Source organism: Carassius auratus, chromosome 20 (genome assembly GCF_003368295.1).
Source record: "Carassius auratus strain Wakin chromosome 20, ASM336829v1, whole genome shotgun sequence".
NCBI lineage: Eukaryota > Metazoa > Chordata > Actinopteri > Cypriniformes > Cyprinidae > Carassius > Carassius auratus.
The window spans coordinates 20,729,195-20,754,697 of record NC_039262.1 but is presented as its reverse complement, the minus strand read 5'-3'; the positions used below and the strand labels follow the sequence as shown (position 1 = coordinate 20,754,697).

The following is a 25,503-nucleotide window of genomic DNA, read 5'->3' as shown; positions in this document are numbered from 1 at the left end:
GGATGAGTTTGGAGACTTCTTCCTCAGAGAGTGAAGAGAAGGATGTGAACGAGTGTATGTTTGATGGTAAGATGTGCTTGTCAGATTGTGGTGTGGAAAACTGTTCGTTGATGGTATTAATTTTATTAATGAAGAATGTGGCAAAGTCGTCAGCTGTTAGAGTTGATGAAGGAGGGGAGGAGGACAAAGGAGTGAGGAAAATGTTTTAAAGTGCATGCAAGAGTTAGACGAATTGTTAATTTTGTTATGTTAGTATGTCATTTTAGCAGTGGAGACATTTAGCAGTGGAGACATTATCAGAGAAGGAAGAGAGGAGTGACTGATACATAGGTCAGTAGGATTTTTTGATTTGCGCCACATACTTTCAGCTGCCCCGAGCTTAGAACTTAGAGTTTAGTCCTGAATTACTAGTAATAGATGTAATGAAATCTGCTTTGTTGACTGCAGACTAACAATTCCAGAGACCAATAGAAAAAGAAAGTAGCGTATTAGCAGACATGGGAAAAGTGCGCAGGTTGTTATTGCACTGCCTTTAGTGTGTGATCTGTGATGCATGGTTTGTGAGTAGTAGTAATAGTATGGATATGGAAACACATAGTAAGAGTTGGTCATTAAACTGAAACCGAACTGAAGCAAGGTGTAGAAAAGAGGATGAATCAAAAGCGATACGTATGTCCCTGCACGGTAGAGTCGATGGTCTTTAAACTCTTCAGTCTTAACAGGAGGATGGCTTCACACAATTGCTGCCACAGTTTGTAGCAAATTGATAAACGTATTCTATTTCTATTATATGATGAAAGCTCCAGTTCACATTCATTGTAGTTTTTTTGCAACAACATACAGGTAAGTAGTAATAATTTTCTTTATTCTGGAATTCTGAAGGGCAATGCACAATTTTAGTGAGCTATACTCTTTTAACGCACTCTCCTCTGTCTACTTGTAACTAAAATGTAGAAAGAAACACTGAAGTATGTAATAATACTCTTTTGTGTGTGTGTTGGTGTGTATAGAGTCTATTAAGTGTGTGTTTGGTGCAGATTGAGTGACCACTCTGTGTGATTCACACCACTTTAGCATCTGTGAGTCATTTTGCATTTTCTGCCTCCCTATTTCTCTCTTTCACCCTGAAATATTCACAAACAGGCCTTCAAAATGCCTCTATTTAAATCAATGTCTTAGTCCAGTGCAGTATGCTAATTACAATTCTCCGCGCAGCGTTCATTAAGAAGAGAAAGTGCCGAAACCAATGTTGTAGAGTTGGTGTCAGCCTGAGCTATAAATGTAGGATGAAATCCTGATCCATCACCATCCTCCTTCAGCGTTGGGTGTTATTGATCTTTAAAGATCTCTCCTGCAGTTCATGTGCACTGAGAGAAGTTAACGTGAAGTAAAGCAGTTTATTTGGTTTCACAAAGCATCACTCTTGGCTTGTGCTGTCTTAACAACCCCTTGAACTGACTTTAGGAATGTGAATTAATTAATTTCTTTCCTGTGTTGACATATTTACTGTTGAAACAAAAGGACATTTTGAAGGGCTTGTGCTTATTATTTTACAGCCAGTAGCCTTTAGTTTACATCACAGTGCTACTGTGCTACTTGCTAGTTGGTGGTGGTTTGTAATGGTCGGGTATTTGGTGAGTTAACACAACCCAGTTAGCCACTATAACTACATCTTCTTGAGCTAAAAAAGTATATTTCTCTTTTAAATGTCAATAACAATTACGCTAATTAAATGAAAAACAAGCGACATTTAATGATAATATTCCATTACAATACTGATTATGCTCTCGTGGACTTGTCTGCTGCTTTTCATGTCACCATGGAAACCCATTTCTAAATCTGAGTGAAAAGAATAAAAATGTGTTTGCAACTTGATATCTCACAATAGCAGTTTCATTTTGCACAGTTGATTTTATTGCAGTTGCAATGTTCTTGTAATTTTAAAGACTTTTCTATCAATTGCAGCTATTTTTTCATAATTATAACAATCTGGGTGTGATATATCTTCCAGTATGACTTTATATATTACAATGATTGCACATGATATCCATGTTCAGATTGGGCGGATCGCATGTCCAAGCTCCCTGTGAATGGTCAATCGCATCTTTATTTTGCACAATTGTGATTTTATAGCTGTTATGTATAACGTTGTTTCTCACAATTGTAACTTTCTATCTCTCATTGTCATTTTGTAACTCACAATTGATGTTGTAATTTCATTACTTCATTACTGTTCTAATTCTTGTCATTATGATCATCCAAAAAAAGTTTAAAATCACAGTTACTAGTTAACACTGAGTATTGGTCTTAAAACTAAAGAGTGACCTTGTTTCTTATCATTTGCGACTTTTCTAGTAATTGCGACTGTATTCTCATGATTATAATAATCTGGGTTTTATTCATACTGTCATACATAATTCATGCATCTTTTTATGATGTTTTTGTTTTTGTTTCACAATGTGACTTTTTTTTATCATGTCTCTCGTTGTGACTTTATAAATCTCAGAATCTCATGTCTCTCAGTTGCAACTTTGTTTCTGATAACTGACCTCATAACTTTTAGCTGTGACTTTATTTTGCGTAATTGCGACTTTATATCTTATAACTGCAATTTACAAACTCAGTTTCTGAAAATTGTGACTTTAAAACTGTCCCAATTGCCATTTTAATTTTTTTGTATGAGGTAGAAAAGGGCCTCCATATATCTGAGTGCAGGATAGCTGCAGACTCCCCAGTGAAGAGTTCGGGATTGTGTGGGACATCATTTTTCTGGGTCTATAAAGTCAGCATATGACATCTGGGCTTGGTCATTGAATTTTTTCTAGAGCGACAACATACACAGACCAGTAGCAGCTCTGTTATGATGTCTTCTGGCTTGATTACTTCATTTTGTGTTTGTGTGTGTGTGTGTTCTCATACCTGTTTTCTCTATTTGTCCTGGGCCTCAGAGAACCACGAGTTTCATTAACTCACACATTGAAGACTTCCTCCTTTGGGGATACCTCTTCTCCAGTTGTTTAGTGTGTGTTTGTGTGTTTCAATGAGGCTTCTTGTGCTGAGAAACTAAATTTCACCATCTTGCTGAGTTGAAATCAAGTTTTACTTCAAATAAACACAGGCATTCACTTATAACTGAAAAAAGTTACATGCTGCTCTCTGCAGCCGTGTTTTTGTTGGGTAACATGCTGAAGTGTTGACACATGGATAAGGGTGTTTGGATGATTAGATGTGAGAGGTAATTGTGAGTCCTGCAGTGGTGTAGTAAATGCAGCGTATGGGAGTGTGGGTGTTGCACACTGAGTGGATGCAGAGGCATGTGCGACGCCAGATGCTTCTGCTAATAGGGTCTGATTTAAAGGCGAGCCTGGGGCTCACGGTAAGTTCGTTAAGTGCCACCTCATCCTGTGGGTACTAAGCACATGAAAAATGAATGCGACAATTGTGTGTAGTACGTTTAGAGACACCATTTACACCATAGAGTATGTGACAAATACAGTTAACAAATAAAGCTTTTAAAATAGCAACTATTTGTCAGTGGATGTATATCAGTATCAGTTTTTTTATTTTTATTTAGGGGTTTCACTGGAACGGAGAGTGGTCAGGTGAAGATATACTAAAATACAGCACGCAACTATGATATGGGGCATCAAGGGCAACCTTACTAATTAGAATTAAAAAGTCATTTTAAGAATTTTGAAAGTTTGAAAGAATTCTCTTGTTTTCACAAAGGCTGCATTTACTTGCAGTAAAAAAAAAAAAAAAAAAAAAGTAATAATGTGAATTATTATTAAAACACTTTTCTATTTATGTAAAAATGTAATTTATTTCTGTGAGGCCAAAACTGAATTTTCAGCTTCATTACACACACACACACGCACACACACACACACACACACACACACACACACACACACACACACACACACACACACACACACACACACACACACACACACACACACACAAAACCCTTTTATAATTATTATAAATTTTGAACTGCTTAGTATTTTTGAAGAAACTGTGATAAACTGCCACTCAAAAGTGTGATTATTTTTTTAAATGTCCATAAATAATACTTTTAGGGATGCATTCTACTGATCAAATATGTCAGTAAAGACTTATAATGTTACACATGATTTCTATTTCAAATGAATGTTGATCTTCTGAATTTTTCTATTCATCAAAGTAACTTGACAATATTTCGGAAATATCTTTTTAGTCAAAACGGTTTTAAACATTGCTATATTAAGAATTATTATTAATAATTGAGCAGCAAATAAGCAAGTTAGCATGATTCTGAAGGATCATCTGTCACTTAAGACTGGAGTAATGATGCTGAAAATGTAGCTTTGCATCACAGGAATAAATTACATTTTAAAACAGTTATTTTTATAATATTATTTTTCACAATATAACTCTTTTTACTGTGTTTTTGATCAAAGAAATGAAGACTCTGTGAACTTAACTTTTAGTGTTTATGAACTGAATGAATTATGTCACCTGAAAAAGTTTTTCTTGACAAAATGCAGTTTCTTTCATGTATTTTGAGCCAAAAAGATAAAAGACAGATGCATTTCGTCAACACAAATAAAATAATGCATTCACTGCAGTTCCTTCTAATTTGTGCACACAATGAATTCAAGATCTGACTGATGTCACCTGTCCCAAACTGACTGGCTGGATTTTAAGGAAACAAAGTTTAAGAAGGCTCTGGCTGCAATAATCAGACTTTCAGCCAAGATCTATTTGTTGAATTTTCCCCTTGAGTTTACAAGAAAACTAAAAATATATAAAAGATGAATATTTTAGCTGTTTTTGTCCACATTTTCTAACGTTTTTGTGACGTTAGATGGAGCGGAATTTCCTTATATGGGTCCTGAGGGCACTTCTGCCGGAAGAGCGCGCGCTCCCATATAGCAGAGCACAGAGAGCACAGACATTCACTGATCAGAGCGATTCACTGATCAGAGCGAGAGCGTCGCGAAATCTCACAAAAGAAGTGTGTTTTTGGTTGCCAGGACAAGACAACACTGCACAGATTACCAAAGAAAAAACAGCATTAAGGGACCAGTGGACGGAGTTTATTTTTAAAGAGCATCGACGGAGTTGTGCAAGTGTTTGTGTTTGTTCCCTGCATTTCGAAGATGCTTTTTTTACAAACAAGGCCCAGTTTGACGACGGATTTGCACATCGTTTATTTCTTAAGGATGATGCAGTCCCAACGAAAAAGGGTCACGATCATGTGTTGGAACCGCAGGCGGTGAGTAAAACTGCTTAAAATATCTCTGCCTCCTTGTTAGTGCGTCCCCTCCCATCGGACACCGGGGTTCGAGCCCCACTCGGAGCGAGTCATTGCTGCTGCTGCTCTCGTTCAGTTTCAGCCTCGGGATCTGATTCTGGATCATAAATAAACGGCTGAATCTGACTGTAAGCCATGGTTTGTTTTGGATGTTTTTTTCCTCACGGTAATGTCACAGCTTCCAAACGCTCTCGCGTCACGCCTTCAGCCAGTCGTGTTTTTCCGGGAAAAATCGGTACAGACTATCTTTCTCTTATGAATATAATAAAACTAAAGACTTTTTGGAGTTATGGAGGATGCAGTACTAATCTATAGGTACTCAAGATTAACAGGATATTGAGTGAAAACGAGCATTTCACCCCCCCTTTAAAGTGCTTCTACCTACATTTTTTGCAAAACTACAAAAATATATCTATAGGTATATAGGTATATGTCTCTGCACCTTACATCTGAAATGAAAACTAGTGGCATGTAAAACACAATTCCCCCCCCCCCCTTTTCACACAAATATTATGAATACAGTGGCAGATTGTTGTTGAATAAAGACTTATTTCATTGCATTTCCTTGCACAATACTGTTTTTTGACCTTTTACCACAGTTTATGATTTGTAAACTAATTCTTTTTGACATTTTCAATTCAATTCAATTCAAGTTTATTTGTATAGCGCTTTTTACAATACGAATTGTTACAAAGCAACTTTACAGAAAATAATGTTTCTACAATATTTAGTAGTAGCTTATGGTGGTGACTGTCAGTTTGTGCACGTTTGACAGGATTTTTTTAAACAAGACGTAGTCAGCTAGACGATGAACATTATTAATATTATTAATTAATAATTGTTATATGATTCAGTCACACATGTAGCAATAATTGTTAGTTCTGTTTGTTGATTCAGGGTTAGCATCATCTGAGATCCTCTGAGGGTCAGCATCATCTCTTCTCAGGTGTTCTGGATCCAGACTGGAGCTTGTGTAAATCCTAGTTACCACGGGATGTAAATCCTGTGGCAAAACAGAGAAACAGATAGAGACATCATTAGCGCAGCTGCTGATCCAACAAACTAAAATTAGTTTAACCCAAGCTAATGAATAAAAATGCACCTTTGATCAGATGCAACTACACTCACAATTTAAGAGATACATTATTCAAATGCTTGGCGAAAGAGATGCGTTTTTAATCTAGATTTAAACAGAGAGAGTGTGTCTGAACCCCGAACATTATCAGGAAGGCTATTCCAGAGTTTGGGAGCCAAATGTGAGAAAGCTCTACCTCCTTTAGTGGACTTTGCTATCCTAGGAACGACCAAAAGTCCAGCGTTTTGTGACCTTAGGGAGCGTGATGGGTTGTAGCGTGGTAGAAGGCTAGTTAGGTACGCAGGAGCTAAACCATTTAGGGCCTTATAGGTAAGTAATGATAATTTGTAACTGATACAGAACTTAATAGGTAGCCAGTGCAGAGACTGTAAAATTGGGGTAATATGATCATATTTTCTTGACCTGGTAAGGACTCTAGCTGCTGCATTTTGGGCTACCTGTAGCTTGTTTATTGAAGATGCTGGACAACCACCTAGAAGTGCATCACAATAGTCCAGTCTTGAGGTCATGAATGCATGAACTAGCTTTTCTGCATCAGAAACAGATAACATGTTTCGTAGCTTGCCAATGTTTCTAAGATGGAAGAATGCAGTTTTTGTAACATTGGAAATATGATATTCAAAAGACAAATTGCTGTCTAATATGATAATATTTGCATCACATAATTGGCTCCATATGTATGTTTTTTCTTTCATAGTAAACTTGCTCGGTTGCACACCTGGTACAGCATTGCACTTGCGATGTGTAATGTTTGGGTACGAGTCCCGTGAAACACGAGTCACAATAAAGAACTTGTAGTGAAATGAAAGAGTTGCAGTAGCTAAAATGTTATGGTTTCTTCCTCAAATGTGTTATATCTTACATCTGCTTTTGTTAACACTATCAGTTAGGTTTAGGATTGCGTTTAGAGAAGGCAACGTGTTATTTTCATATGCAATAGAGCATTAAGTATTTTGCGTCACATAATGGACATTTAATTTCTGGACTGCCTCAATAAGTTCAATAAACAATGTAATAAAAAAATGCTAGGGTTAAGTTCATCTGTTTGGGATAAATCCGAATGTGCTTTTAGAAAATTGTCATAAATTGATAAATCATCTGTCACCTCAGGCATGTTTTCTCACATTGGAGGGAACTTTTCATGGTTCCTAGAACTATTAGAGGAAGTTAAAAAATTTTGCGTGTTTGCACCGCAGGAGCTACAAATGTATTTGGTTCTAGGAATTCAGTTTGGGGGAACTAATGGTGCTTTTCCATGCATGGTATGACTCGGCTCTGCACGGCTCAGTAGGGTACGGTACGGCATGAATCGGCTCGGTTTGCGAAAAGTGCCATAAATTAGCTCCTACTTCAAAGTAGGTTCTAAACAGTTCTATAGGTACTACTAGTGATGTAGTGTACGCTGATTGGCCAAATGCATACAAAACACCAGCTAAACTGCAATTTTTAAAAAAGCTGTGGAAAATATTAACACCACGAACATGGAAAACAGCGATAACGGCATTTACCAGTTGTCTACGGCATTTTGTTCTTTTTTAAGCTTTGACATTAACACTTCAAGCTGTCATAGGAAATTGACTCAAATTTGCATGCACACAGCAGTGAACACACACCCGGAGCAGTTGGGTGTTCAGTGCCTTGCTCAAGTGCACCTCAGTCGTGGTATTGAACGAATCCGAATCTCTAACCATTAGGCCACGACTTCCCCATGTTGTTAATAAACACCGTTCATAAAGTTGTGGCTGTCGGTTGCTTCCGAGTTCCTGCTCCCGGTGCGAATGCATCCAGTAAGATGTCCCGAGAGGGAAATTGCTGGCTTGTTCCTAGAACTACGACATGTAAAAGCTCCTTATGTCAAACAGAATGTCTCATGCTGTCTAACTGGGTGATTTGTGACTAGAATAAGCTGCAATGTGGAACAGACTTTTTGCTTACAGTCAAAAGTGTGGCTACACAGTACACAGGTCTACTGACAGCCACACAATCAAAAAGCTAATCATCCTCTAGACACTCATTGTGATTAACATTTTTGTAATTTTGCTGTCTATTCATAATTTGTGTGCCCTTACTTTCTGACTGTTGAATTGTGGCAGCTCATTGTATACCTCTCACTGCTTCGGTCTATTAGGAGCAGAACTTATAACCCAGGGTCTCATCAGGATATGAATGATTGCTGCTGGCTCATCATCTAAGATACCTCTTAATAAACTAGTCCAGGTGATTGTGAATTATTGTGTCTGAACACAAGATGATGATATTTCTCAGCGGCTCAATTGTTTCTGGATCAGCTGCTGGAGAGGTGATGGGTCTCCTCATTGTCAGCACTTTCACAGTGTGGAGAGAGAGATAGAGAGAGAGAGAGAGAGAGAGAGACAGGAGGACCATCTGACAGAACAGCATTCTTCCTGATTGACACTCACCCAGAGAACTTTATTTCAATCTGACGTCTTTCGAATCACCTAATCTCTGAGACATATTAGCTCTGGTCCAAACTCTAGTGAGCTGCCTGCCTACGCACCATGTAAGACTTGGAAAAGACGGAAAGACTATTCCAAACAGAAGGCTGTAAAACTGTGCTTGCTTATAAACTACCTTGTTTTGTCCAAATTCCAAGGCAGCACCGCATGTAAACTTCATGGTAAGGCAGTCCACTGGAGGGCGATATTACAAGGATGCTCTTGGCAATAGTAGATGTGACTCACGATATCAGCAGAAATAATGTTAGGAAGGCAGAAATGGCGAGATTTTATAGATGTACGCACCATTTGAAACAATAAAACTTAAAAGCTGTTTGTTGCTCTAAATACTTTATTAAAGTAACATTTCAATTTAGTTATACTTTCTATTGGTTCAATTATTGTTTGGTTTAAGAATTTTCTAAATTTTTTTGCTTGTATACAAAAGTTTGAGTCTGAAAGATTTAAGTCTCTTACACTTACCAAGGTTGCATTTCAATAATATCTCTTTATTATAAGTGTTGAATTATATATTGTTGAATTATATATATATATATATATATATATATATATATATATATATATATATATATATATATATATTATAATAAGTGTTGAATTATATATATATATATATTTTTTTTTTTTTTTTTTTTTTTGGTGGAATTGTTTTTCTTTATTATTTGATGAAAAGAAAGTTCAAAAGGAGAACATTTATTTGATTTGTAAACATTTATTTTTTTATTTTTTTGGTAATTAGTACAATTTTTACTGTCAATTTCGATCAATTCAATCCATCCTTGCTGAATAAAAGTATTAATTTATTTTTAGAAAAGATCTCAAACATTGTATATCTGGAGGAGCTAGACTTACTTTTGGGCACTTTTTTTGGACAAAAAGTTTTACTTAAAATGACCCAAAACGAGTCAATCACAAGATAAGATGACTGGTTGTCTGAAAAGAAGGTGAACTGATGAACTTTAATAACAACATAAGAGATACACAAAACATGCTTGTAACTGTATTATTGTATTATTTACTCAGATACTGTGTTGTGTAATAATGACATTGTATTCTGATTCTGTATTAATTCTCTCATTGTATTCGCATATCGATTGACTCAGAATGACAATAGATTAGTCTGGTGACCTCCATCCATACTGACTGAATGCCCTCAACCTCACGAGTCCTCTGATATCTGAAGTACGGTTGTGTATGTGTGAGTTTTTTGAGGGGGCTGATCTGGAGAGAGTATTAGACTCATATCTGCAGCAGTGAGAGCGATGCCTTCCAGCAAGTGCTGTTTGAAGGGAAAGAGAGCAGCAGTTTATGTTTCTGAATGCTTGTGTTGTTCTCTGCAGTACCATATTGCTTTCACTCCGTCCCATTCCCTTGATTTTAGCCCTATTATTCGCTCCTTCTCCCCTGATGAAGAGCACTTGTTGGCTGAAGGGTATCTAGTCCGGCCAGGCTCATAGGCTCGGAGCCAAAGAAGAAGTGGGCGGTCTCAGGAAGAGAGTTAAATATTCATGAGTCAGAGGGAATAGAGAGAAAAGCAGATAAGATAACAGATATGCAGAAGTGGAATGGGTTTTCCAAAGCCTAGATGTCAAACAGATGCTTGCAGATACCTTCTGTCATTTCCTCTGCTAGTCAATGGTGTTTTGACGAATGATAGCAAAAATAGATTTGTTGTTTTGAACACATGGGAATTTGTAGGCACAGCAGGATTCGATTTTCGATTCAGTGAGTCAAGATCCGATTCCTCATGGTTCTTGATGCATCTCAGTGTCTGAGTGCTGTTGTTGACTCATTGTCATGATGCAAGTGTGGTTCTTTAGACGTGACGCAGCGTGTGATGTGTTTGGTAATGACCTCAGCAGACGCCGTGGCAGCTCATACTCCGCAGACTCAGAGGAAGGTCACCGGATAGATGCTGAACGTAATCTACCTCAGCTGAGGCCATTGGTGGGAATGAAAAATATACATGTTCTCAAGGGCTTGTTGTGTTGCTTTATTTACTAAGACCTGTAGTTGACCTTCAGGAGAGTTTTATAGTGCAGTCTGAATTCTGCTTAACAAATTGTAATGCCATTTTACTCAAATAAACATAAACATCTGATTCAGTTTGCTTGTGCTATTATCATTGGATATCAGTCTTGTATTGCAATTTTCAATATGTATTGTTGCGGTGTTTTTTTATTTTTTTATTCAATAGCAACAGTTCTTACTCATATTTGGTACATGGCATGTGTTCATTTTGCATCCTGTGTACATAAAACACAATTTTATGGAATTGTGACTTTGTATGTGAACTTTGTCTTTATTCTTCATTATTGTAAATCAGATCTTATACGAAACAGATCAAAATGAATTGTTTTTAAATTAAATTCATATTTTTATTTCGGCAAGGATGCATTAAAGTGACCAAAAGTGAGGGTAAAGGCATTCATAATGTTTCAAAAGATTTCTATGTAATAAATGCTGTTCTACTGTACTTTAAATTCACCAAAGAATCCTGAAAAAAATTGAATCATGTTTTCCATAAAAATATGAAGCAGCACAACTGCTTGGTAATGATAAGAAATGGTTCTTGAGCAGCAAATTTAGCATATTAAAATTCTTAGGATTCTTTGGTCATCCTCATTTTTTTTTTTTTTTACTTTTTATTCATCAAAGAGTTGAAGAAAAAAAAGATCACAGGTTCCAAAAACACTAAAGCAGCACAACAGTTTCCAGTGACACTGAAGACCACACACACACACACACACACACACACACACACACACACAAACACAACAGATACTTTATAAAGCTGCTGCCTGGGCTAATTCCTGTACAATAATCTTCTCCCTCCGCACACTTATCAGAAAGTCCATCCTCACTGAGATTCAGAATGAGAGTGAGGAAAAGTCTCCCACCTCCCAGCACTTCATCCTCTTAAAAATTAACATATGCAATTACATAATTACTGGGCTTTAAAAATAGCAGGCCACTCTTCTGAATAAATCTGAGCTCATCCATATTAGATTAAACCATGCACTATTGCTAGAGAACTTTACTAGGGATGCTTAGAAAATGGAACGTAAATGAGAAACTGGTCATTTCAGGTTAATGTGTTTAACTGTAGTTGTTTTCTTCTATGACATTTTAATGTAGAGCATCATATAGTTACTATTTTTAGTTTAATCGTTTTCTTTTTAAAGATCTTTTAAAAGCATGAAAAGAACTTAAAGGAATGCCACTTTTTTTGAAAAAAAAAAAAAATTGCCCTAGAGGCAAACAGTTGAGTTTTACCATTTTTGAATCCATTCAGCCGATCTCCGGGTCTGGCAGTAGCACTTTTAGATGAGAGTATAGTTCGTAGCCATATCAGCCTAGAAAATCGCAACTTTTCATTTTCCGTCAGTCTTTAAGAAAAATATAAAAACTCTTTGGTCATTTTTGAGCGAGATGCTAACGGTCTAATCAGATTCAATGATCTATGCTAAGCTAAGCTAAAAGTGCTACCGCCAGACCTGGAGATCGGCTGAATGGATTCAAAAATGGTAAAACTCAAGTGTTTAACTCTAGGGGAGTTGGGAAATGAGCCTATTTTCAAAAAAAGTGGAGTGTTCCTTTAAGGTGAATGGTTTAAAAAATGTGTGCCCATGAAATTTCATCAGTATATTGGTATGAAAGAAATAAACTCAAGGTATTCAAATATTCTAGCACAGTTCATGAGCTACAAACAGGTGCATGTGAGTGCAGTACCGTCAAGCGTTATATTATCTCTCTCTGTCTCATGAAGTGTTTGGCAGGAAAGGATGCATTGGACAGGCATCTGAAATTTGACAGCCATAAGGTTTTAAATTTTTATTTTTTTTCATGCCGTGTGTTGGATAATGGTCCCGAACATTTTGGTGTCCCTACCATGCTTTTTAACTAGAAAGACAACATGCAAAAACAACAACAACAACAATCTAGTGATAAACCATACTGGAAATAGTACACAAATTCATTCAGGTCTAAGCTGAACTGTACTGGTAATTGGTGGGCAGGCCTTTCTCAGAAAAAAGCTGTGGATTTTCTAGGGACAAGGATTTAGTCATGAAAGCCAGGCAAGCACAGAGATATTCATGAATCATGCTTTGAATGATGTCATTTTTCCTCAAGCACATTTTAATATGCGTTGAACTGTGTGTGTTTTTCAGTCTCTCTGAGATCTTGGAGAAACATCGCTGTTAGAAAACGCAGTAATGTAGAACTAATACTGAATCTGAAAACACTGCTGATTCATCCACCAATATTTATTTTCCAATCTATTCATGTATTTAAAAACTAAAAACCAATAAGCATTCATTAAAAACAATTCCAAAACACCTTAAAAAGGCAGTTTATACACATAATAATGACTTGATAATGATATAGCTTCTATGATTAGCTTTTTTATTTTTCTGTATCAAATAAATATTATAATACCATACAATATAATATCATTATATTATAATGTCAGAATGAAATTCTTGAAATCCTAGGTTGGCATGATAATTTTTTCACAGCTTCGTAATATCTAAAAAGTTTTTGTCTGCCAAACCAAAGTCAAGTGGAAGAAAAGGAAATGACATCATAGAAACGACCCCTCTACTACTATTACTACTAATAATGGTATGAAGGTTTCTCCATTAATATAATAATATAAATATAATAGACTTTTAAAGGATTTAAAAGCACACTCTTATATACCATTGACAATCATACAAAGGCAATGAAAATTTGTCCTGTCCTGAAACTAATTGGAAGTTTAACTAGCACTCCATGAACCTTTATCTTATCATTAGCTCCTTTCCAGTTTCTTTCAGACTGCAATCAGCAAATGCATCTTAACTGAGATTAGAAATAACCTGCATACATTCTGTGCCCATCTCTGCCTTTCCAAAGCTCTGTTTAAATGTTGTAGCGGCCGAAGCAAGACTAACGGTAAAGCCACAGGGTGTTCTGTAATTGAGGTTGACGGGACAGTCTCTACACTGCTCACTCAGCGCAATCGACACTAACCTTGAGCAAAAGTGTCACTGAAAACACGACAGTTTACTGAATAATTCACAGCTATTAACAGCACTGTGGCACCTCAGTTATTGCTGAATAGGGAAATGTTTGGTTTGGTCTTTAAAGGCATAGTTCACCCCAAAATGACTTATTTTGGGTTCCATAGGGTAAGGAAAATCATATGATTTGTGATGAGATGACAGCGAGCAAATGATGACAGATTTCTCATTTCTAGATGAACGATCCCTGTAAGTGAACTTGTCATTCGCTGATTGTATAAAAAGTCAAATGAGAGACCTTTACAAGTTTTATTGTTTAAGTCCCCTGATGAAAAGTTGAGAAACACAGTTGAAATGAACTTCTCTGTTAAAACAGATGGTTATTGATATCATTTCTCTCTGTCTGGTAGTCACCTGCTGTTCATATGTCTCCAAAATGAAATAACAACGCAGTCTCTTTCAAGACCTGCCACCTGCGTCTTTCCAGAACTTGATGTCCGATAACAATATAAAAACACATCACGGCTCCAGAGACCTCAAATAATTAGACTGTGAAAGAACTGCTGATGATAAAACAAGGCACGATAACAGCGGCGTTTGTCTGACACACTTAATCAGCTTTTTGCAAATGGCAACAGATGTTCCATTTTATATCTTTTATCATAGTAGCAGGTGTTTTGGTAATAATAATAATAATAATGAAAATAACGATAAGATGAAAGCTTCCTGTAGACAGCATGCCATCTGTGGAAGGTTTCCTGTAAGGAGCTGACAGATACAGCAGATCTTGCTCTGATACAGTGTGTGTGTGTGTGTGTGTGTGTGTGTGTGTGCGTGTGTGTGTGTGTGTGTGTGTGTGTTTGTGTTTGTGTGAAGGTATGTGACAGCTTTGACTAGAACATTAACATCACTACATCCTTCTGCTGCTAATAATGAAGTATTAATGATCTAATTAGGCTGAGGGTATGCTTTTTGGCCATACCAATTAACAGTTCCAGTACCCTGAAGGATACTTTTTTATTTTTGTATGCGTGCATGTTTAAAAAAAAAAAAAGTACTATATTTATTCAGATGCTACCGGCCCAATTAGTGAAGTGAAAAGTTAAGTTAAAGGGTACTTTAAATCGTACCCTGCAGAACCCTGCCTTAGCTGGTCTTAGCTGGTATACGCTGGAAGTATAGCTGGTTTTAGCTGGACTTACCAGCAAAATAATTGGTCAAAACCTCTCTAAAACCAGCCTGCAAATCTTTTATGACCAGGCCAGATGACCAGCTAAATCCAGCCGACCATTTTATACAGGTTTTATTTTTTATTGTTTTTATTTTTTAGCAGGGAAGTAGCTTTTAGTTAATGTCTGTTTCATCTAAATGGTCTTTACAGAGCTATAAAGGGGCATAGTGATGGGAAAATTGGGACAGGATGAAAAATTATGTTCAAAATGATTTTGCTTTATCGTTAAAAAAGTTTGCGTTCCTAGATAAACTTGCAGATGTTTTGCATTCCTCTAAGAATTGTGTGTAAGTTTCCCCAAACATTGCATTAACTCACAAAGGTTTTGTTTCCCTGCACTTTGCATTTGCTCACAAGTCTTTTGTTCCCACCAAGAAACTTTGCATTCACTTGCAAAAGTTTTGCATCCCTCCAAAAAACGTAGTGCTTTGCATTTGCATTCCCCCAGAAAAAATGTTGATTATTCACAAAAAGATTTAAATTACTCCAAATGTAGGGTTGGGGTACTTGGATTTAATTATACTGCACATATAATGCACATATAAATAACCTCAGATGCACTTGTTGGACTTGAACTTGACATGGACTCTTGTCATTTTGGACTTTTTCCAAATATGGTCCAATCCACATCCTGTAACATGAAAATAAAACAATTTAGAAAATAAGTAACAAACATAAAATTAAGAACTCAGTTGGTTAAGGACTTGGACTCGGACCCAAGACTAGTTTTTTGTTCCTATAAGAAATTTTGTGCTTGCTCACAAAAGTTTTTCATTCCTTCAAAAAACTTACTCACCCAGGAAACTTTCCTGAAAGGTTTTGCAAGCAAAAGCAAAAATTCTTGGGGGAATGTAAAACTTTTGTGAGAGAACACGAAGACATTTAATTATAATCTTTCCTCCCATCATATTTTTTTTTTTTCATTACTATGTGGCATTAGGCACTCTGTGGGCCATCAGTGTGAAAACGAACTCCTATAAGTTGACAAAACCGATATATTGATTACTAATCTTCATATTTTGCCATTCAAACGCTCTTTTTCTTTGTCCATTGCTGCAAATACCACTAAAAATCGAATTAGCAATAACAAGCAGCAAATCACATTTGACAGTTTTGACAAAATATAAAAGCTATTCTCTGTTTGAATAAAAGGAACTCGTCGTTCACTGGTTTCAGTAGGTGAATAGAAAATAAAGGAAAGAAAACAAATTAAAGGTGATTTGTCTAATTTCTGTCATGCATCCCTAAACAAATCTAAATAGCAATGAGACTAAATGGAGACAAAGCAATAGGGGGAAAACATTTTCTAAATGTATTTTTTATCATATAAGTTGATGTGCTAACTAAAAATGTTAATGAATGATAGATAAGATATTTTTCGTGAGAAATTTGTGACCTTTTTCTGGACAAAAACCTAAATATTAAGATTAATGTATTATGTTATTCATATTTTGAGCATCAGAAAGCTATGTTTGAGCTAGTGTGTTCATTTGAGTATGTAGCTATATGAAGACAGACAGTCCCATCACAAGATTTTCACACTCTGATTTGCAGCTCTATTTACTCTAGCGGTGCCCAGGTCATTTGACAGAGCCATATCTGACAGGGCTGTCCCCCGTGGCATTGCCGGGAGTGACCCCCTTTCTGAGACCATAATTACTACAGCTGACTGAAGCTGTATGAGTAGGCAGGATGTCACTCTCTGTTCAGATTTATCTGGCTGCTATTAGACCCATGCAGGGTGTTCCACTTAAATAGTTCCCCTTCTGCCCGGGTTTCACATAGAGCCGGAACATTTCGCTACCCTGTACATTTTTGCTCCAAGAACCTGGTGGGACATTAAAGAACAGGCTTCTAGGTTAACCCTGAATGCTGCTGATGCCCTTTGTTCATGTTTGATCATCTTTAAATTTCCCTTAGAAATCTTCATTGTGTAAAGAATATTTATAGAGTGGAACGCACACTGTAAAAAACATTCCATAAAACTTTAGGTAAAAAAACGGCAGCTGTGGTTGCCGGAATTCTACCGTAAAAAATACGGTAACAACATTTTAGATTTTAAATTTACAGTTAAATACCGTAATTTCATTAACTGATATAATGTTAATATACCAACCTGTGAAGTACTGAAATCTGTTTTGTACCTTTGTGATACACTGATAACCACCACATGCAGGTGGTGATGAAAAAGTCACGCACCCGGCTGCTGCCTGCAGATCGAGGCAGGGCTGCTCGAGTAACTCGAGTACCTACTCTGATTGGTTCGATCATCTTTCATAGGCATACATGATAGGAAATGTGTGCACAGTTGTTGTAGGATGAAGTATGGTGTTTAAAAAGCTAAAAACGCTGTGCAGTTTTTAAAAGACTTCATTATAATGCATGAAAGAAAAAACACTAGCCTGTAATTCGACATGTCCCTGAAATGATTGTTTTGCTAATTGTTAATGTGAATGAACAGTGCTCTCTTCCACTCTCAATACTCATGGCTGATGTGCCCTTGAGTAAGGCACTGAACCCCCGGTTGCTCCCCGGGCGCTGGATCCATAGCTTCCCAATGCTCCAGGTGTGTGGTCACTTCTCACTGCTGTGTTTGTGTTATTTCAAAGAAAAACTGCAAAATTTGAAATGAGTTTGACACCCCTGTTTTAATATGTTATTTTTAATTATTCATTTGCATTCATACTTTTCCCTTAAGTAATGCAGTGTGTTAAATTTAGTTTTTGCTGTGATTTTTTCGACTAACTTTTTTATTTATACCAAACAAGGCCACAATCATATCTCGAACATTAAATTACAGGAAAATATTAATACCAGACCACTATGGTAATGGTAAAGGAAATAAATAAATAATAAGATTTTTTTTTGTAATCAACCTGAACTGCAAATAATATTTTTCAGCCATTTTAAAATATGCACCCATTTAATTTTAAAGGTGCAGGTTGTAGAACCTACACTACCAAAACAATAACAATCGTGTGGTTTGATGACGCTAAAAAGGAGCGTGGAATGATGGGATTTGTTGTCTTCTACCCAACCACTGACGGCCATCAATCAGACGATCAGTTCAACGATTTTTGCAGATTTTATATAGTTTACATAAAAAGTCAATGCAAAGACGCGATCAGACTATGGATCAGACACATCCTCGCGCGGGTCTAGAGACGCGATGCCCCGCGTTTGGCGTGTATGCCCCATAATACTAATCTTGTTGATCGTTATAATAGCATACGTTTCCTGTAAAGATCCAAATAAAAAAAACTCACCTGTCGAGTAAAACACACGCGAAATCGGAATCTCTTTCTAGTTGAAGTTTGTCACGAAGCTACTTCCGCATTTGTCCACGACACTGTTGTAATGTGGTTTCTACGTCAGTAAAGGCGGTAACAAAGGGTAACTAACGTCATTGACAGGCGACTGCCTGGACAGGCCCCGTGTCACTGTTTAGAATGGGAATTTTCTCATGATTTACAAGTAGTTGAAAACATTAGAGATATTGTTAGTAATCAGCTCGACAAAATATATAACACTAGACTAGGGGTTTTTGAATATTTTACAGCAAATATCTTACAAATTGTACCTTTAATTGTATTCCTAATATCTTAATAGCGCAAGACAGAAAAATGCTATTGTCATCACAATAATTATGAAGTACCATAAATGAAAGCCGAACTTTCAATTCAAAACGGTTCACATGCAGTGAACGCACATTACTGAATTTTTTTTTTTTTTAGAACATTAAAAACTGCTCAGGTAAATTCAGTGGTAGGCTATGATACATATTAATGTATAAAACTCCTCATAACTCACAAACTCCCGGTGATAGCGCAGATAACTGATAACACTGAAGCCCCACGTTAATTCAGCGTGCCTAACATCCAGCTAATAAAATCAATATGCTGCAATTTTCTGGAGTTATTTTATGATTGTTTGGGCAGTCTCAATCTATATCTTAAACTTTCATAAAATACAGTCGGCTTCAGATTAGTTACTGATATATAAATATGCACGAAAAAATTAAAACAAATAAAATAACCTAGGCTAACGCATCTCTGCCCACGCCTGGAGCCGGCCCTGTGTAATAATGTCCCATCAAAAACAGCATGAAAAATTGCTGTACCTCTGGGGTGAGGGGAAATGGTGACTTGTGAGTAATTTGACGGTGGGCACAGTGAGATTATCTCTGTAATGACACGTTCTGAGCAATCTTATGAGCAATTGCCCTCTTTCAACGCGTGTGTGTCACAGATGATGACGCAAGAGACTATGGTTTGAACTAATATGCCCTCAAGAAAAGAAGGATGGATGGAGAGAGGGGAAAAAGAAGGAGAAAGAGAGGCTAATCATAGAGGGAGGAGGACAGATTACACATAAATGACAGAGTTATGGTTGTGGGACTTTTGATAATGAGAGCGAGTGATGTGTCCTCACACATAGAAACCCCTCTAGTCTGGGATGTTATGTTATGTCGTACATTGTGGAAGGCTTTGAGAGACAAGTGTGTATGTGTATGTGAAAGAAACGTTTGAGGCCGTCGAGGTCCATTCAGTGCCACATTCTGTTTGCATCTTGCAAATGCTTTCTGTGTTAATCTCTGATCCATGCAGAGCTACAGTGACGACACTAAGAAACACATTAATTTCTGTCACCACAGTGCTTCCTGTCAGACCAAACCATATCAGCCCTAGTGCATGTGCCTGAAACATAGCCAAATATAGCTTGTGTGTATGCTCATACAATTTAATGTCTTGAAAGTATGAACTCAAATAGTCTTATGAATGCTTAAATCGATGCATGGATGTGCGTGACAGAGTAGAGACTTACAAGCTCCTCTTTCGGTCTTGTGCTTATAGGAAGACAGTTATTTTATAGAGCTAATTGGAAAATGATATTGCCTGCAAGCCATTTATAATCTGCTGCCAAATATATCTCAGATTTGTGGTCTAAATAAATGTTCTGAGTTCAATTTCCATAAAAAACTTGGCTAGTGTTTGCCGTAGCAGTTGGAGCTCACTTCAGAAAACCTCCACCTTCCCCAGCTCCACCTGTATAGATCTGCTATGGGGAGCTTTGTGTATGCTACGGGGTTATTTCATATGTGTTATGTGTTCAGCAGTAGTATTTCATACATGCTCACAGCAGCTGGATTTATTTGCAGTAGCAAGTCTCAGTACAGCAGATCTAACCCACCAAGACCAAACACATTAACATTGTCATGTACATTACCATGCCATACCCTCCTAGAGTTGTCATGATAGAAATATAGTTAGCTTTATCATTATTTTTCTGTGGTGTTTACTGACCCTTTAACTTTTAACTGGTATTGTATGAAATAATAAAATACAAAAATAACATACCATGAACATCTTAGGCCAGAGGATTGATAGCAGGTTATATTTTTTTTATTTCGTCTGTAGAAAGATGCATTATTCGAGCTGTAAAATTAATTCAGAATGATCCTTTTGCACTTTGATTGCATCTTGAAGGGCACTGAAAGTTCAGACTTAGTCTTTTAATAATCGGATTACTATCTGGAAAATGTGGGTAATATAACAGCACAGAGCGCCTCTTATTTTCCTTGTTTGTCCTGATATAATCTCATGGCTCATAGGAGAGTAGTTTGAGACCAACTTAACAGGAAATAAAGCCCAGAGGTCACAGAGTCTCTGCTGGGGCAGGTGGTTGTTCCTGGCCCAGTTCACAGAGTATGGGACACACTAATCATCATAATGACTTGCATAATGTCTGTCTGCTATTTTTGCCTGTATGGGAGAAGATTAGTTACCTGTAATCCCTGTCTTTAGCACCAAGTGGTCTTTTCCACGCTTCTCCATTGAACATCAGATGTTGGGTTTTGTTTATATATATGTTCTTAGGGCAAAGAAGCCTAATGAAATGTTTGAGGGATTCTAATGTGTTTTGTAATTTGGAACTAATTGCAAAACTGATCCTATTGGGAAATATTTTCATAATCTACACAGAAATACATCCAATATGGCGCTGATGATGATTGCTAGTTTCTCTTGTCTTTAGTTATATCCCTGCAATCAGTTTCACCAGAGACGAATTGCTGGACATTCGGCACTACACATCACTCTATATATTACAGATTTTCCACTATTCTGATGTTTTGCTGAACATAGTTGGCTGCTGAAACAGTTCTACTCCGCCATCATTGAATCCATCCTCTGCACTTCAACTGTCTGGTTCAACTGTTTAGTCAACTGTCTGGTTCAGCTCAGCTACCAAATCTGACCTCAGAAAACTACAGAGGATAGTCCGGACTGCTGAACAAATCACTGGTACAACCCTCTCTACTCTCCAAGAACTGTACTCATCCAGAGTGAGCAAAAGGGTTGGCAAAATCACTCAAACTGTTGCTGTCTGGTCGACGCTACAGAGCTCTAAGCACCAGAACGACCAGAAACAGGAACAGTTTCTTCCCCCAGCCAATCCATCTCATGAACACTTGACAATAACTGTGGAACACACAACACTATATATAATAATAATAATTCCTTACATTTATATAGCGCTTTTCTAGGCACTCAAAGCGCTTTACAATGTCAGGGGGTGTCTCCTCATCCACCACCAGTGAGCAGCATCCACCTGGATGATGCGACGGCAGCCATAGTGCGCCAGAACGCCCACCACAGACCACAAACCAGCTTACTGATGGAGAGGAGACAGAGTGATGAAACCAATCAGCAGATATGGGGATTGTTAGGAGACCATTATGGTCAGAGGCCAATGGGCGAATTTATCCAGGATGTCGAGGTCACACCTCTACTCTTTTCGAAAGACATCCTGGGATTTTTAATGACCACAGAGAGTCAGGACCTCGGTTTAACGTCTCATCCGAAGGACGGTGCTTGTTGACAGTATAGTGTCCCCATCACTACACTGGGGTGCTAGGACCCACCCCCTGCCGGCTTCACTAGCACCTCTTCCAGCAGCAACCTAGTTTTCTCAGGAGGTCTCCCATCCAGGTACTGACCAGGCTCAGTTCTGCTTAGCATCAGTGGGAAACCGGTCTTGTGCTCCAGGGTGATATGGCTGCCGGCACTCATACACTTATTTATCTAACACACACACTTAGTCTACACTTCAAATTTGCACATAATTTACCTGCACATACAAAACTGTCTATTGGAATATACTCTACCTGCATATACAATTGTAAATATGTATATTGTTATTCCTTATTAAAAAAAAATTAATCTGGGTTTAAGTTCTGTCACTGTAATTCTGTTGCATTGCAGAAGCTTCTGTCATTAAAACAAATTACTCGTATGTGTAAACATACTTAGCAATAAAGCTCATTCTGATTCCGATTTTTTCTCTTCTAGAATAGAAGAGAAAAAAAAAAGATCAGGTAAATCAAGAGCGCATGGAAATGCCATAAGACTTCAGTGATTAAAAAGAGTTAATCAGTTTTTTTTAATTTTTGGAAATCTTTTTTTTTTTTTTTTTTTCATATGGACATTCCTAGTTTCTGTAAATCACAAAACATTTTTAAAACAAAACTTGTTATTGATGTACACATTCCTCATAGGTGTTTTGACATTTGAAACACTTGGTTAAAAAGGTCATCCAAGTTCAAAAATGTGAACTAAGTAGGACACGATTTAAAAGAAACTTTATACATATATCATGCTTGACTGTTGCCTGCTTTGCCTGTGCGCCAGTTAATTTTCGGGCTTTATTTTAAATAAAAAAATAATGGAGTGTGCTGTCATCTCGTAATGACTGAACACTGAGATCTGAAGCACATTTGGCTGGTGGAGCTGCTCATTAAATCTCTGCTGAATGCAGGAATCTTTCCAGGACAATCAAACCCAGAGGTGACTTATTGCCGCCCCTGCTCTCTCACAGTCTCTTCTCGTCTTTGTAATGAAGGAAATAGTGCTTTTTGATTAAAGGTGACGTGGCATCATTTCTCTTAACAACTCAGATCACCAAATGGCCAGACATTAGTTAATAAGACGAAAGATATTGAGTGTAATGTCAAAAAGACAAATGAAGAAAAGAGAATTCTTTAACTACTTTTTTTATTGAGTTCCCACTGTATGTAATGAAAAACTGAGGATCACAGAAGCTGAGCTGTGTTCAGCCTCAGTCTCAGTGTGTGTGTGTGTGTGTGTTTGTGGATCATTCTGTCAGGCTGATATGTTGAGATGACAGGCTGATGCTCTTCTGGGCTCAGATTTAAAGACGGGGATGATGGTTACTGACCTGTATCCTCCTCAGGACTACTGCTGGAGGGATCAAGACACTGTGTGTGTGTGTGTGTGTGTGTGAGTGTGTGACACAGAGGATATAATTGTTTCAGAATTAGTAAAAAAAAACGTATGCACGTTCAGCATGTTTAATAGTAAACGTTGTTTTTCAGGTTTTAGTATGTTTGCTAAAATGTACATTCATACATATTATTATTAACACTAATATTATTAATCATGAGAATGTCTGTATTAATTTGTAACTTAATTCATAACTAATTCTTAAGGTTCCTTTCAGAATGGCAGCATTACTCCAGTCCTCAGTGTCACATGTTCTTTAAGAAAATATATGCAGATTTGATTCTCGAAAATATTTCATGCATTTAATGTTGACAACTGCTTGTATAATGCATTTTAAATGCATTAATTATGCTTTTTAATGCACTGTACAGCCTTGTGAATAATTTTAATAATAGATTATACCTACAGTTAATGCATTATAAAACATATAAGTTTATCTTTACACTATGCATTTTAAATTTGGTTATAATTATTTGTAGGATATGATTTATTACAGCATAGATTATTAATAATTATAATGCATTTTACCCTTTAATTGCCCTTTATAATGCATTATACATAAAGGGTTAACCTATTTTTGAAGTTCTCTTTTCAGGATTGTTTGGTGAATATAAAGTGAATGTTAAAAAAGACAGTATATATTTGAAATAGAAATGCTTGTCTCATTATAAAATGTTTACTCTCCCTTTTGAAGAAAGTACTCCATCCTTGTCTCTTCTCTGACTTCTGTCTAGATGAGGGGCAGACGGTGTGCCAGGGGCCGCCGGACATGCTGGGTCAGCGCCTGGCAGAGGTGGGCATGCAGCTGCGATCGGAATGCCACCAGGGACTGGGTTACTGGGACTACCTGTTCTTCATCGCCATCGGTTTCGTCATCTTCAGTGCCGGGACGGTGTCGGCGTGGGTGATGGGCGTGCTCATGGTTCTGTACGAGCGCTACAGCAAGAGGAAGAGCGAGGAGCTCGACAGCGAGGATGAGGAGGAGACAGTCACCCGAGGGGCAGGAAGTGGAGGAGGGGGTAACCATGGCAATGGGGACCTGAGCAAACCAGGCATGCAGGTGTGACCAGAGGACAAAGGGATGCTGAGAAATCTTTGATGAACAGACAGGGAGCTGCGGACAGAGCAAAGGAGTTTTTCTTTTCTATAAAGAGGTTTAAAGTGCACTTTTTTAGAATGTGTCAACAGTAATGTTAGATTAAGATAAGAGCAGGGCAGGGCAGGACAGACTGATTAGATTTATTTATATTCTTATAGGTGGCCACAGAGAACTTGTCTGTTTCTGACAGATCTGATGGTTGGTCTTGGTTAAAAGCATAGAAATAATGCTCACACACACACACACCATGCTCTCTGTTAGTAGTGTAATTGGGGCAGGGTGACAACACTGTGTTTCACTCTTAAGAGAGAGACAGCAAGCGGGAAGGAATAGGGGAAAAGACAGAGAGGTAGAGAGGCTTGAAGACTTATCCAGTAACCTATCTCAGCTTTTATTTACTTGCTTGGTCAAAGAAAGGCATAAAAATGGAGGATATACAAGGCAGTCTCTCCAGATTCATGCAGTGTGAAATGAATGAATAGAAGATGGAAGACACTTCTAAACTGTCTGCACAACTCCATGCAAGGCTGAAAAAGCTTTTTAAGGTGGCCACAGACTGACTGACTGCACAAATGATGGATTGATAAAAAAAATAAAATAATTCCAGGCCTTTACAATAAGGATTTTTTTCTGCTTGCCCTGTCTGGTTAGTAGTTTTCGCCCTGACTAATATAATATAAATATTGATGAATAATAATTATATGGGCAAATTATAAGAAATATTATAATGTACATTTTAAATTTATAAAAAGATACATTTTTATCATCAAAATAAAAAATTGGGTTGGGTCAGTATTTGTTTTTAAAAATTAATAAATATATTCAGCAAGGATGCATTAAATTTATTAAAATAAAAATAAATGTTTTATGATTTCCACAAGAATATTAATTAGCAAAACGGTTTTCAACACTGAAAATAATACTACTAATATTAACATTGTTTATAATTTATGTTTCTTGAGCACCAAATCAGCATATTAAAAAAGATTTCTAAA

The 25,503-nt window shown here is 37.2% G+C and overlaps 1 protein-coding gene across 1 annotated transcript in view; it reads left to right on the top strand.

Moving 5' to 3' along the window:
• Positions 1-25,109, top strand: part of lrrc52 (leucine rich repeat containing 52) — a 31,204-nt gene extending 6,095 nt beyond the window's left edge. Inside the window, exon 2 of the mRNA XM_026291423.1 lies at positions 24,144-25,109. Coding sequence (XP_026147208.1) covers positions 24,144-24,475 — 332 coding nt within the window. The 3' untranslated portion in view covers positions 24,476-25,109. The remainder of the gene's footprint in view (positions 1-24,143) is intronic.
• The last annotated feature ends 394 nt before the right edge of the window (positions 25,110-25,503 follow it).